This window comes from Rattus norvegicus, chromosome 10, assembly GCF_021556685.1.
Source record: "Rattus norvegicus strain SHRSP/BbbUtx chromosome 10, alternate assembly SHRSP_T2T, whole genome shotgun sequence".
Classification (NCBI taxonomy): domain Eukaryota; kingdom Metazoa; phylum Chordata; class Mammalia; order Rodentia; family Muridae; genus Rattus; species Rattus norvegicus.
Genome location: NC_141543.1, coordinates 52,425,919 through 52,441,283, shown reverse-complemented (window position 1 = coordinate 52,441,283; position 15,365 = coordinate 52,425,919). Strand labels below are relative to the sequence as shown.

General features: G+C 41.8%; 1 protein-coding gene across 22 annotated transcripts in view; it reads left to right on the top strand.

Annotated features, from left to right (window-relative positions):
- Positions 1 to 15,365, top strand: part of Ulk2 (unc-51 like autophagy activating kinase 2) — a 78,870-nt gene that overhangs the window by 37,043 nt on the left and 26,462 nt on the right. For 17 of the 22 annotated variants that reach the window (XR_015630552.1, XR_015630550.1, XR_015630554.1 and 14 more), the window contains 3 exon segments: positions 6,952 to 7,012; positions 9,974 to 10,111; positions 14,085 to 14,230. Coding sequence is in view for 11 of the 22 variants with exons in the window: in NM_001191645.2 (NP_001178574.1) it covers positions 6,952 to 7,012; positions 9,974 to 10,111; positions 14,085 to 14,230 (345 nt within the window). In the remaining 11 variants the exon portion in view is untranslated. 22 annotated transcript variants of the gene reach the window in all.

Sequence of the window (15,365 nt, the reverse complement as noted above, 5' to 3'; positions counted from 1 at the left end):
ATTCCTAGAGATCAAAATAATAATAGTTTTCATGTTCACTTGTCTATCTTATGGTACTCAGCATCGGACTTGGGTCGTCAGTGTTAGTAGCATACCCAGTTTCAGAATCTTAATTGGCATAAGCCAACATGATGATACAGCCTTCAATCCCTTTCAAACCCTTTACTTTCTTTATTATTTTTTAAGTGATTCTTATTTCATGTGTGTGAGCATTCTCTCTTCATGTATGAGTATGTACCACGTGTATGCCTGGCGCCCACAGAAGCAAGAAAAGGGCACTAGATTCCCTGGAACTGGAGAAAAGAGTAGTCGTGAGCTATATGGATGCTAGGAACATAATCAGGGCCTCTGCAGTAGTAACCATGCTCTTAACTGCCCCACAAATCCTCTTCTTAACCATGATTATACAACAAAATAGGATTGCACCAGGATATAAGAACTTGTACAGTTCAAACTCTGACAAATAAATAAACCCAGCAGAAAAATGCTAAATATTATAGAAGATCTTGACAGGAATCTGTTGTCTAGGACTCAGTGAACAATCAGCGAAGTCATTCCTGCTGAAGTTTGACAGCATCAGTCTGAATCTGATCTTTCACAAAGTCAGAAGTATTCTAAGTACAGAAAGAGAACAGCCAAAATTCTCAAGGAATCCAGTTTCAATTGGTGTCATAACTAAGGTCTTTTTACCTTAATCTTTCTACAGAAGGAATTCTAGGAAGTAACCAGTGCTAAGGGATTATTTACCACTTTCTGTGCTCTGCCACCCCATCCAGACTCTACAAGGGCCGTGGCTTTCAGACAGCCATGTAGCTCCTTCAGCCCTTTGTAACTGTAACCAACCTTACCGGGGAACATTGACTAGGCTTTATAGAGCAAAGCATTGGCTAATTCTACAGTAGAAATAAAGTCAATTAAGAGTTTATTTTGTTTTATTCTTAGAGACAGGGTCGCTTTGTATCTTGAAACTTGGATTTATAGACATGGCTGGCCTCACCTCAGAGCTCTGCCTGCCTTTGTCTCCCAAGTGCTGGGATTGTGTGCCACCATGAGCAGTTTGAAAGCTGTCTTTTAGCCAGGCGTACTGTGAGGCACACCTTGAATCCCAGTGCTTTGGAGGCAGAGGCCGGTCATCTGACTCTCCAGTAAAAGTAGGGGCTTATGGAGGACAGGTGATTAGTGGAGTTTTGACTGATGTCTGACTCACAGTAGGTCCAGTAGATCCCTGAACACATCCTGTGGTCATTTCCCCAGTTCCAGAATGTATAGTTGGGATAGTTATACTTAGAAATTGGCTGAATTCTGACATTGGTTGCCTGATCTGTGGAGTGAGGGCTGTTATGGTTGGAAAGACTAAATAGGAGCCTTTAGAGCTGCCTTTGCCAAAGAAGATAGTGAATCAAAAACAGTATTGTATTCCTGGAGGAATCGCAGAAATCACTGCCACTATCAAGGACTTGAAAGATGCAGGGGCAGTGGTTCCCACCACATCTCCCTTTAACTCTATCTGGCCAGGGTAGAAGACCGATGGATCATGGAGAATGACCATTGACTGTTGAAAACTAAGTCAGGTAGTAACCCCGTTTGCAGCTGCTGTACCAGATGTAGCTTCATTACTCGAGCAAATTAACACATCTGGTACCTGGTATGCAGTTATTGATCTAGCAAATTCCTTCTTCTCAGTACCTGTCTGTAAGGACCACCAGAAGCAATTTGCTTTCAGTTGGCAAGGCCAGCAGTATACCTTTATAGTTTTGCCTCAAGGATATATTAACTCTCCTGCCCTGTGTCATAGTTAGAAGGGCACTTGATCATTTGTCTCTTCCACAAAATATCACACTGGTGCACTATATTGATGACATAATGCTGATTGGACCAAGTGAGCAGGAAGTAGCAACCACTTTGGACTCATTGGTAACACATATGCGTATCAGAGGATGGGAAATAAGTCCACCATTCCTCGAGGTGACCAACCAGCAACCTGGTGGCAGGTTGACTACATTGGACCACTTCATCCGTGGAAAGGACAACATTTTGTTCTTGCTGGAGTAGATACCTGTTCTGGTTATGGATTTGCCTTTCCAGGAAGTAATGCCTCTGCCAAAACCCCCATTCATGGACTTACAGAATGCCTTATCCATCATCATGGTATTTCACACAGTATTGCTTCAGATCAAGGAACTCATTTCACAGCCAGAGAAGTGCTGAAAGAACCTGGCTCGAGTCTCAGGATGGTGCGCTCCAGGAAACACCGATCCCGGACGAGCCCCCAAATGAAAGATCCTGAAGAGAGACCCTTTAATTTCTAAAGTCGCGGGAAATCGCGGACCTCAGACACAGAGAGACCATTTTGGATGTAATAAGCAAAGGCGAGGTTTATTATGGAGATCTATTACGGGGATCTCCGGGTTGACACATATCCTGCGCAGGAGACAGAGGTGTCGACCCCGAAGCTCAAAAGTCAGGGGTTTATATAGGGAAGGCTAGGGGGTTTGGCGCGGTTACACAATTGGCTAATTTCTGGCGCGGCTATAAGTGATTGGCTCATTTAAACATGGCAGTGAGATTACAGCACAGCAGGAGAGTACGTATTGACTGGAGCGTACAGGATTTTAGAAGCTAGGGGCGTATCAGGGTTTGAAGGACATCTGGTTAAGGTGTAACTCTGAGTAAGCTGGGGGAGGTGCCCTTCTGCCAGATGGTTTGAGTCAGTCCTGATAACTCGGGCTGGTTCCTGCATACCTTTTTTTTTTGTTTGTTTTTGTTTTCTTTTTTTTTTTTTTTTTCAGAGCTGAGGACCGAACCCAGGGCCTTGTGCTTACTAGGCAAGATCTACCACTGAGCTAAATCCCCAACCCCATTCCTTTTCTTTATCTTTATGGTCTGTTAGTCCTAGCGGCAGGGCGGGGCTGCCTGGACTTGCTTTTCACAGTGTTTAGCCCTGAGTCTGTGAATTTTGAAACTTACTCTTTTAACTTCATATTTTTAAACCTTAAATCTGTATAATTTTCCTTTCAGTGCTACAGTGGGCCTGTGATCATGGAAGCCACTGGTCTTCCCATGTTCCCCATCATCCTGAAGCAGCTGGTCTGGTAGAAAGATGGAATGACCTTTTGAAGACGCAGTTACAGTGCCAATTAGGTGGCAGCAGCATGGAGGGCTTGGGCAAAGTTCTTCAGAAGGCAGTATATGCTTTGCGTCAGTGTCCGATATATAGTACAGTTTCTCCCATAGCCAGAATCCATGGGTGCAGGAATCAACTCACTATGGCTCCTAGTGACCCTCTAGAAAAATTTTTGCTTCCTGTCCCCACAACTAGGTTCTGCTGGCCTAGAAGTTTTGGTTCCAGATAGGGGAGTGCTCCTACCAGGAGCCACAACAAGCATTCCATTGAACTGTAAGCTCAGACTTCCCCCTGGTCATTTTTGGCTTCTAATGCCCTGAAACCAACAGGCTAAGAAAGAACTAGCAGTGTTAGGAGGAGTGATAGATCCAGATTACCATGGGGAAATTGGATTGCCTCTCCACAATGGAGGTAAGAAAGATTATGTCTGGAGTGTAGGAGATCCCTTAGGGCGTCTCTTAGTACTACCGTGTCCTGTGATTAAAGTCAATGGGAAACTACAATAGCTTAATCCAAGCAGGATGACTAAGGACACAACACAGACCCATCAGGAATGAAGGTATGGGTCACTCCTCCAGGAAAAGAGCTAAGACCTGCTGAGGTGCTTGCAAAGGGTGGAGGAAATACAGAATGTGTAGTAGAGGAAGGTAGTGATAAATACCAGCTAAGGCACCAGTTGCAGAAACGAGGATTATAAAGTGATATGAATGCTTTTTCTGTTTTATTTTGTTAAGAACACATTTTTCTCCCAATTTCTTTAACATCAGTTGGTATTTAAGTATTGATACTAAAAGAATGTTCCCAAGGGACATTGCGCCATTGTAAATTTACAAATGCATTTGGGATTGTACGAGGAATAGTAGTTGCATCATGCTAGGCGGCGTATTCATGACCTTGTTATTGTCTCCTGTGGACATAACATATTCGTGTCAAGTTGACAAGGGGTGGATAGTAGTGTCTATTCCTGGTTGTCAGCTTGACCATATCTGGAATGAACTACAATCCAGAATTGGAAGGCACCTGTGATCCTGATCTTGAGGTTGGGAGATACAAGTTTCTGACCTGGATCTTGGTATAGAGATCTTGAGGGGGTTGGGGATTTAGCTCAGTGGTAGAGCGCAAGGCCCTGGGTTCGGTCCCCAGCTCCGAAAAAAAGAAAAAAAGGAAGAAAAAAGAAGAAAAAAAAAGATCTTGAGGCAAAGTAGCTTTGAGTCGCAGGAGCTGAAGGCAAGGAGATCTCTGAGTTCAAGGTCACCTGGGACAAAGCAAGTCCCAGACAGACCAGGCATGGTGGTACCCACCTTTAATCTGGAACACACCTTCTGCTGGAGATTTACATAAGAACCTTGGAGGAAGGAAGAGTCTCTCTTTTTTGCCTGCCTCCCTGCCTGCCTCATGGGACTGAGCCACCACTAGATCCTGGACTTCCATTCACAGCTGCTGCTGACCATTGTTAGGGAGTTGGGCTACAGACTGTAAGTCATCAACCAATTCTCTTACCACATAGAGACCACCCATAAGTTCTGTGACTCTAGAGAACCCTGACTAAGACAAGATCTTTTTTGGAGGTTTTTTTGTTTTGTTTTGTTTTTTGTTTTGTCTTTAGTGATATAAAGTCCTAAAGTCACTTGAGATAACTTTCCCAATTGGATTAAGTTAAGTTACCAAGTTGATAAGTAGCTAAGTTATTTCCTTCATGTTACTTTGGGTTTCTGGAGATTATTTCTTATTTCTTTTAATTTAATTTAATTTTATAATTACATATAGTCAAAACTTAAAAAGGCAAAGTACTTTTTTTTTAGATTTTATTTTTAGTTATTTGTATGTGTAGGTGGGAGAAGGCTGTGTACATGCATGTAGTGCCTGAGGAGGCCTGGCTAGAGATAGGATCCCCAGAGCTGGGGTTACAGGCTTGTATGCCGCCTGGTGTGGGTGTGGACCAAGCCTGTGCTCTGGGAGCAGTGGATGCTCGTGCTCTCCGAGCACCGAGTCTGCTTAGCCTTGAGTGTACATTCTCGCCTCTTCTTCCAATTCGTTTTTCCACCCTGTTAATTGTGTCTTTAAAGCAGACTCCTGTCCTGCTCCACCGTGCTTTGACCATCGCTTTTATTTAGTCTCCTTTGTCACACTATCTGACACTAGCATATCAGGTACCCTGACTTTTGGGTGTGTGTTTGTGAGAGCGGGACCTGAGGTGCCAAATCAATGCAGCGCGTAGTTCAGGGTCCTTCACAGGAGTTTTTGTAACTCTCTTTTTTGTTCTGAACATAGGTTGTCAGAGTGGTTTATTTTAAAAATATATTATTTGATATATTATTATTAAAAATAAAAATATATTACTTGATATCTGAAGTGAGTGTAGCTGCTGTATACAGAGATGGATGAGAAGATCAGGAATGCCTGTGGTATCTACTACTGTATTCAGAAGAGCAATATCTCAGTCAACAAGCTGTTAAATCTGACAGAGGTTTAATACAAGAGGATGGGACGCCAACATTCTGTTGAGCTATACACTGCTTTATAACCAATTTATATATATTGTGAAAATTGTGTGGTAAAAATCACTCAGCCATTGAGAGACTCTTTCTCAAAAAGCTGAAACTGTAAGGCCACGCTCAGCCTGGTGTGGTGGACCTGACGTCCCCAGCTCAGCTGAGCTGGAGGGAAGGCGGGGCAGATCGTGACTTGGGAAGGATCCTTGAATCTGTGACTTTTAAGTGCGGGCAATGTAGTGAGGCACATCTCAACAACAAACAAAAAACACACACACACACACACACACACATGTGCATACACACACGTGCACACATACACGTGCACACATACAATTAATTATACAAAACTGAGAAAGAAAAGGAAATCATAGAACACATGGGCAAAATGATATTGGAAACAGTGCCAATACTTCTCAATGATCTATAGCAAGGAACCTGATAAAAGTATAATTCTATACATGGTAAATAAATAGTGAAGAAATATATAAACATAGGAACAATATGGAACTTTAACTCAAAAAAACGATCATGGGATGTGCTGAGCCGTGCCCAGCCACTGCCTACAAACAATCAGAAAAGAGGGTTTTTCCCAGGCCTGCAGTTAAGGTTCAGCCAAGAGAAATAAGTTCTCATGACTGAGTGGTAGATTTGTCTAAACTCATGAAGAAAGATGGAGCCAGGCAGCCAGCCGTGACAGTGCATGCCTTTAATCCCAACAGTTGGGAGGCAAAGACAGGTGGGTCTCTGTAAATTGAAGCCAACTTGGTCTACAAAGTGAGATCCTATTTACAAACAGACAAGGTGTAGGTTGGCTTGGAGGGAATGGGTGGGTCAAGTGTTGCAGCCTCTGTGTCTAGCTGGGTGCAGTTTCTGTGTTTCTTGTAGAAATTGAAGCATAAGAATTAGACAGACATGGTAGCCAACCCTAGCACTCACAAGGCAAAGGCCCACAGATATTGATGAGCTTGAGGCCGGCCTGACCTACATAGAGACTTCCAGGATAGTCAGATGTAGAAAGACATTGTCTCAAGAAACTAAAACAGGGCTGGAGAGATGGGTCATTGATTAAGAGCACTGTCTGCTCTTCCAGAGGTCCTGAGTTCAATTCCCAGCAACCACATGGTGGCTCACAACCATCTGATGCCCTCTTCTGGTGTGTCTGAAGACAGCTACAATGAACTATTATATATAAAATCATCTTTTTTAAAAAAAAGAAACGAAAACAACTTTCCCTCTTGTGTATTCAGATTATTTCTAAACCATCATTTTGGAAGAGATTATTTCCCTTTGAAGCATGTGATTATAATGTGATTGGTTGTTCTTTCTCCTCAGATGATATGCCAATGGGGACTGCTGGCAGACGGGCTTCAAATGAGTTCTTTGTGTGTGGAGGGTATGTTTCCATATTTTACTACAAGAGTTTCATCTTGGGGCGGGATGTGTTCAGCTGGTAGTGTGCTTTGCTAGCGTGCACAGAGGTGTCGGTTCCACGGAGGACCACATAAGTGAGTTCTGGGGCACACCATTGTAATCGTAGCACCTAGAAGGTTGGAGGGAAGCAGTTTAATTTTAAAAAGATTTTTAGTAGTTTGTTACTTCGGTGACTTTATTAAATTTTTTATTTAATTTTTGCTTACAATTTGTTTCTTTAAAAAAAATACCTTTTTGTGTTTCTGTATATAGTTGCAGTGCTAGAGAATAAATCTAGAGCCCTTCAATGATAAGCAAGTTCTGTACCACAGAACTATATTCCCAGGTCATCTTTTGGTTTTCATTTTAAAGACAGTTTGTAAGTTACCCAGGCTAACTTTGAACTCAGTCTGTAGCCAGGCAGACCTTAAACTGGAAACCTTGCCTCAGTTTCCTAAGTAGCTAGGATTTCAGGCCTGTATCACTAAACCCATTAAAACAACTTTTCCTTATAATAACAGATGCATAAAAATTGACCCTCTTAAGCACTTTGAAGCTTATAGTGAGAGGGTTAAATATAGTCTCGTTGCTTTGTAGCTTGGTTAACCCTGGCATTCACTGGAGTGACAGATGTTACAACCCAATTTCCCCCACTTCCTAGGAGTATATAGTTATTGATATATTGTGTGCCCCTCAACATTGGTTTTATAAATTGTGTGCTTTTGTCAACTAGATTCTGCACAACAATTAAAGCTGGATTTTTTTTTTTTTTTCGGAGCTGAGGACCAAACCCAGGGCCTTGCTCTTGCTAGGCAAGCGCTCTACCACTGAGCTAAATCCCTAACCCCTTAAAATTGGGTTTACAATTTTAGTATAGTAATGCAGAGCATGTGAATGTCCACATGCTTACCTACACCCTTATAGACTCCCCCTCTTTTTTTGAGGCAGGGTCTCTGTAGCTCTGGCTGCCCTGGAACTTGATTTGTACACCAGGCTGGCCTCAAGCTCACATAAATCCTTCTACCTCTGTCTGTCTCCTAGTGCTAGGGTTAAATGTGTGTGCCAACACACCAGGTCCACCTTTGTTTTTATGGCTTCTTATTACTGTCTGATGTCTTTTCAGTTTATAAGCCAGCCTTACTAACTGATCTTCAAAGGCTCTCCTGTCTTTCAATGACAACCTAAAAAAATAAAAAGTTGTCCTTTTAACATAGAAACGTTCTATAGGCAGTAAATCTTCTCTTTAAAAGGGGTCCGGGGGTGAGGGTGGGGATTTAGCTCAGTGGTAGAGGGCTTGCCTAGCAAGCGCAAGGCCCTGGGTTCGGTCCCCAGCTCTGAAAAAAAGAAAAAAAAAGAAAAAGAAAAAAAAAAGGGTTCGGGGAACTGGAGAGATGGCTCAGCGGTTAGGAGCACTGACTGCTCTTCCAGAGATCCTGAGTTCAATTCCCAGCAACCACATGGTGGTTCACAACCATCTGTAATGGGATCTGATGCCCTCTTCTGGTGTGTCTGAAGACAGCTACAGTGTACTTATATATAATAAATAAATATCTTTAAAAAAATAACATGAAGTCTTTCCTAAACATTTAAACCTTTTAAAAAAGTTATTTGTATATGCAAGCATTGTTCAGTAATGAAAAGTGTGTGAGTAAAATTTGAATATATTCAGAAAATATAAAATCTAATTAGCTCCTTCCTTTTTTTTATTTCTTTTTGTGGTTTTTCTAGACAGAGTTTCTCTATGTAGCCCTTGCTATCCTGGAACTCAATCTGTAGACCAGGGTGGCCTCAAATTCAGAGATCTGCCTACCTCCCTTTACCAAGTTCTGGGTTTAAAGCGGTACACGATCACCACCCAGCTATCAAAAGCTTCATTAATACAATAATCTTAGGTTATTAGAAGTATAGTAACAGTGGAGCAGTACATCAGAGGCACCTATCCCTGCCCCTAGATCATCCTCTGTGGTGTGACTAATGTCCTAAGTGAGCACCATCTCTGCCTGTGTTATGAGGGCGGGAGGTAAACAGCACTGAGATCTGTAGAGGCAGAAGACCTGCCTTCCTACTTCCCACACCTCCTCGCTGCTGACTGATCTGCGTCAGTTTGCAGACTGCAGCCGTGAACAGCAGTGAGCGAGATTGATTCACCTTACTCTTAAATGTGGGCCTCCTATTAACTGTGCTGGAGAGTTGCATGATTTAAATTCAAGCTGAAAGCTCCTTGCCAATGCTTGCTTCATTCTGTAAACTTTGTAAACATTCCAGTTATCCTTGCCTTTGTAAACATCCCAGTTATCCTTGCCTGTGGATGTCCTGTTTTTTACTTGGCATAAATTCTTTCTTGTATAGTAGTGAATAACAGGATGTGAATAGATGAAACCGTTTCACCAGATACTGAACTTTTCCTCTGGGTGTAGAGGAACTTTTTTTTTTTTTTAGATTATTGATGCATTTCTTCTTCCTTTTCCTCATTCTCTCATTCTCTTCCTCTTTTTCTGCGCTCTCTCTCTCTCTCTCTCTCTCTCTCTCTCTCTCTGTGTGTGTGTGTGTGTGTGTGTGTGTGTGTGTGTGTGTGTGTGTGTGTGTGTGTGTGTGTGTGATGTGCTTTTTCCAAGCAAGGCTTATTTTCTCTGTTCCTAGCCTGGGTCTTAGAGATCCGTCTGCTTCTGCCTCCTAGGTGCTGGGGGTCAAAGGTGTGTAGCACCTGGCCAGCTTTGACATAGTTTTTTTTTAGTACTCAACGTGTGTATGACTGCTAGGAGAGTTCTTGACAGATGTGAGTTTGGGTTACACTTTAAAAAAAAAAAAAAACAAAACAGGATTATTTCTTATTCACATTTTAAGTGATCACTTGCCTTTCTAGAACTTTCTCTAAATATCACTAGCAGATCAACTGAAAGAAAATTAGTCTGACTACTCTTCCTTTCTTAAATTATGGTGGCAGGCAGTGTCAACCTACTGTGTCACCTCACAGCGAAACAGCCCCAATTCCAGTTCCTACTCAAGTAAGGAATTATCAGCGCATAGAACAGAATCTTATATCCACTGCCAGCTCTGGTACAAATCCACATAGTTCTCCAAGGTAAGCCAGTGTCTTCCTTCTTGTTATTTGTCTGTTAGGTTCTGTTGTTGTTGTTGTTGTTGTTGTTGTTGTTGTTGTTGTTGATCGAAAGATTGTGATTAATATCACACACATGTGTTTGTCTAAACATGGAATTCCTGAGGAAGAACTAGGGCTGGAGATGCAGCTTAGTTATTTACGCTGACCTTCCAGGCACAGTTGAGCCCTTCGCTCACTTGCAAACACTGTGTGCTCTGTGGTGTACTTGTATAGTCTTGAATGGCAGAATGCCATCAAATGGTGAACTTTTTCTGTTGTTGTAAAGGAACTTTTATTTTTAGATTAAAAAAATAACTAGGCAAGATGGCACATTCCTTTAAACCTAGCCCTTGAGAGGTAGAAGCTAGAGGATTAGAAATTCAAAGCTATTCCTAACTCCATAGAGAATTCAAGGCCATCCTAAACTACTGGAACTCTTGTCTCAAAACAACAAAACCAGCCAATCATGGTGGTGTGTACCTGTCATTCCTGAAAGAAAAAAGCAAACAGAACTCCTGAGTTCAAGGCCAACCTGTGTCTGCAGGCCAATCAGTGAGATAATTTGAAATAGAGAGATCCTATCTCAAAATATGAGAGGGGGGGTTGGGGATTTAGCTCAGTGGTAGAGCGCTTGCCTAGGAAGTGCAAGGCCCTGGGTTCGGTCCCCAGCTCCGAAAAAAAGAACCAAAAAAAAAAAAAGAAAGAAAGAAAATATGAGAGGGAGAAAAAGGAAGAAGAACTTGTTTGATAAATAGCATTTCTAGTGTGGCAGGTCATAACTATCACCCAAACACTTTAGAGACTAACACAGGAAGTTTGACAATGTAAGGCAATCTGGGCTACATATCAGAAAAAATAGGAAGGGAAGTCTTTCAGCTTCAGCAGATTTTTTTTTTTCTTTTCTTTTTTTCGGAGCTGGGGACCGAACCCAGGGCCTTGCGCTTGCTAGGTAAGCGCTCTACCACTGAGCCAAATCCCCAACCCCTCAGCAGATTTTTATGTGTGCGTTCCATGAATAAAATAAAAAGATGTTCAGCGGTGACAGACTTCACTAAATTTCTGGAAAAGAAAGATGATGGAAGCCTACCTCCTCAGAGCAGAGCGAATGTATTCAGGATTCTGACAGAATGGGAATCACTGTATCCCATAGAGGCCTAAATCTCAGGGAACTCAGGTAGCACGGAGAAGGGAACTAGCCATTCAGTTCTGGCAAGTTGCTCTTACGCATCTACACACAATGAGGTAGACATTCTTCATGCACAGTTTCTGCATATGGCATGGCTTATTGTTGTACCAAAAGGTGACAAGCAAACCAAGTGTCTGCCAGCCTTTCCATATTTGATTGACTGTAGTCCCATCTACAACAGTAGAAAGCTATGGCGCAAGGTGGTGGTGCACACCTTTAATTTCAGGGACGCTGAGGCAGGCAGATCTCTGAGTTCAAGGCCCAACTGGTCTACAGAACAAGTTCCAGGACAGCCAAGGCTACATAGATAAAATATATCTCAAAAATTAAAAAACAAAAAAGAAAGTTATATGACTTCTATTCAAATGAGTAACAACAGAGCTAAGGCTGACACAGAGGGTATAGTAGAGAATGAAAAAAATTGTGAGTTTTGGGTCTGTTCATAGAGCCCGTGGGTCAAAACTTTGATAATAAGACTAGGGCATCGTTTGCTCTTCTCATTGTGTTAGTAAATGCATCGATGGTGAGGAAAGCAGAAATGAATAAAACTGCTTGTTTCCTAACAGAAATTGATAAATCGAGGTCGTAACCTGCATGTGCACTGTCTTTGTGATCTTTACCACCACATACAAAGGAGCAAAAGCTACTCTTTGAAAGTCACAACTCCTAGAAATATGCTACCCAGTATACTAATGAAGCATGTTTGTAATATAGTAAATAGTTGCCATAGGAAAAGCATTGCATGATTGGGTTGCCAGCTAAACTAGCCCCATTTTCACTGAGCATTCTTTATTTTAAAGAATGACAAGGGGTTGGGGATTTAGCTCAGTGGTAGAGCGCTTGCCTGGGAAGCGCAAGGCCCTGGGTTCGGTCCCCAGCTCCGAAAAAAGAACCAAAAAAAAAAAAAAGAATGACAAACTATGGTATAGGAATAGAGCAGCCATTTTGTCAGAAATGGACTAAGTTTTTTACTTGGAAGGAAATAATGAGGATAAATACCAATAATGAGTTCAAACAAAACCAGAGCTCTGGAAAACACACTCTCCACTGTCATGCTGACAGGTATTGTTAGTTTTTCGTCCCATATTTCTGTTTGATTGACAGTGACTTCTTTTAGATTTGTTTTATTTCTTGTGTGTATGAATGTTTTGCTTGCATGTATGTTTGTGCACCACTTACAAGCCTAGATGTTGGAGGTCAGAAGAGTGCGAAGGCGTGGATTCCCTAGAACTGGAGTTAGAGATGGCTGTCAGCTGCCGTGTGGGTGCTTGGACTCAAACGCCTGTCCTCTGCAAGAACAGAACTGCTCTTTGTCTTAAATTCTGAGCCATCTCTCTAGCCACATAAAATGGCATTTTGTTATAAATGTGGCTTTTTGATATAGTATAATGTGTCAGTGTTTGGATTATCTGCATAATTCAGTGAATCAGTATTGTCCAAATTGTGTTAAAAATTCTGCACAAGGGGTTGGGGATTTAGCTCAACGGTAGAGCGCTTGCCTAGCGAGCGCAAGGCCCTGGGTTCGGTCCCCAGCTCCAAAAAAAAGAAAAAGAAAAAAAAAAGAAAAATTCTGCACAAATTAAAGGTTATCCAAAGTGCTGATACTTTTTAAGTACAATATTATTCATGGAGAGTTTCCGATTGTATCTAACTCTTTATAAACCACTACTTGATGGCATATAAAAAAAAGTTCCGCAGTTATCTGAAAAAGCTACCAAAATACTTTTGCTTTTCTATGACATATCTGTGTAAGTTTGGGTCTTCATACACTTCACCCAAAACAAAATATTATATAACAACTTGATTGCAGAAATAATAATAAAAATTCAAATGTCTTCTATTGAGCAGGTAATAGAGATTTTTCAGAAGGATAAAATACCATATTTCCCTTTTATTTACTTTCTTGGAGAGTATGTTTACCTTTTGTGATCTTAGGTTAAATTTAATGTGTTATTTTTTAACCTAAAAGCTTTGTTTACAAATAGCAAATAGCAGGAGATAAGTTGATTAAAACTATCTGGAGCTAAGTTGTTTTCCAGAATATAAAAGAAACTAGACCTGAGTCCAGGCTAACAGTGATTAGTGTGCCACATGTCACTTAGGAGTTAAAAGCTAATGGTGCTTGGTGTGCATTCAGGGCATGGGTGAGCTCTGAAAAGATCCCCAGTAATTAAGAATGGTGATAACCTTCATAATAAGATAGAGAAGCACAAAGGATTGGATAGAAGAAAAGGGGAAACTTTCTTCCTCCTCCTCCTTCTCCTCCCCCTCTTCTTCCTCTTCCTCCTCCTCTTTCTTCCTCTTCTCCCTTCCCCTCTCCCTCCTCTTCTTCTCCCTCCTCCTCCTTCTCTCCTCCCCCTCCTCTTCTTCCTCCCTTCTTCCTCCTTTTCCTCATCTCTTCTCTTCCTTCTCTTCCCCTCCTCTTCCTCCTTCCACTTCTTCCTCTTTCTCCTCCTCCTCACCTCCCCTTCCTCTTTCTCATCCTCTTCCCCTCCTCCTCAGCTGCCTCCTCCTCCTTTTTTTATAATTAATTTTTTTCTGTGACCAGATCTCATTGTGTAGTCCTGGAACTCATTCTGTCTTCCTCAACCTCCTAAGTTCTAGAATTAAAGGCATGTATCATCACAGCTGCATTTTTTATTTTTGCTCCTTGTAATCATTATGTGTCTTCCACGTGGAATGCTGTCAGGAGTTAGCAGGACAAAAATATCAGAAATAAAGTTCTGTCCCAGGTCCTAGCAGATAGGAAGTAATTCTTTTTCTTTTCAGATCTGCAGTGGTACGAAGGTCTAATACCAGCCCCATGGGCTTCCTCCGGGTTGGGTCCTGCTCCCCTGTACCAGCAGACACAGTGCAGACGGGAGGACGAAGACTCTCGACCGGCTCTTCCAGGCCTTACTCACCATCCCCTTTGGGTGAGGAGAATTGAATGCAGTCAGTTAAAACCTGTTTCTTCCCTGTAACAAATCTGATAAAGTACATTCTCAAGGTCACGATAACAGTGCCTTTAAGCAAATTATAGAACATACTCTATCTGTTGTGCTGTATCCTTCTCCCAAATTCACCTTAAAATTCTCTGTATTTGAACCTGGGGGTGGCTTAGCAGTAGCTTGTCAGGGAAGCATGAAGACGAGTTCAGATTCCTCAGGACCACAAAATGCTGGATGGGTTTGGCGACCTACATGTAACTCTAGCCTTAGAAGGCCTCCCCTGTCAGGCTGGTAAGTTCTGCATTTGATTGAGAGACTGCCTAAAAGAATATGGAGGAAGAATAATCAAGGGACACACACGAGAAAAAAAGGACAAAAAAATCTCCAATCTGTATGATTACTGTTGGAAATATAAGAACGTATCTTTTTTCTCAAAAATATCCTCATCCTAGGGGTTAGTTTAAGCCCTGGATTAAAATACACAAAATGTTTCCCCTACTTAAGTAAGACGAGTGAAGATTAATTAAAATACAACAGCTCTGGATCACATTCACAAGAAGGTTGACAGCTCAGAGTAGGAATGTGTCAGCAGCTTTACACAGATCTTCCTACTTAGTGGTTGCTTAAGAAAGCCTGAAATAAACAATACTGGAAACTACAGCAAACAGAAAGATGAACTGCATTCTAAGTGAAGCTAAGAAGCATAATTCTGAAGTCAGAGTGTATAAGGGAGGCCAAAGTACCCAGGTCTGTAGTATCTCCTGCTGAAGTCCTGAGACAGTATGGAGACGGCACAGAAAGGCCTCATCTGTAGTCAGAGACCGGTAGTGGGTTTTTAAAAGTTTAGGTACTGAGGAGATGGCTCGGTGGGTAAAGTGCTTTCATTTAAGCATAAAGATCTAAATTGGAATCTCTAAAACTCATGCAATAGCAGTGTGCATCTGTAACCCTGCACTGGGGAAGGCAGAGCAAGGAGACACCAGGGGCTAATTGGCCAGCCACTGAGCTCCAGGTTCAGAAAAACAAATAAGAGAGTGAGAGAAGACAATGTCAATCTTTGGCATCCATATTTATATACCACGTAAAAGAAAATGTAAAGAGCCTGTTTTTAGCTAAAAAC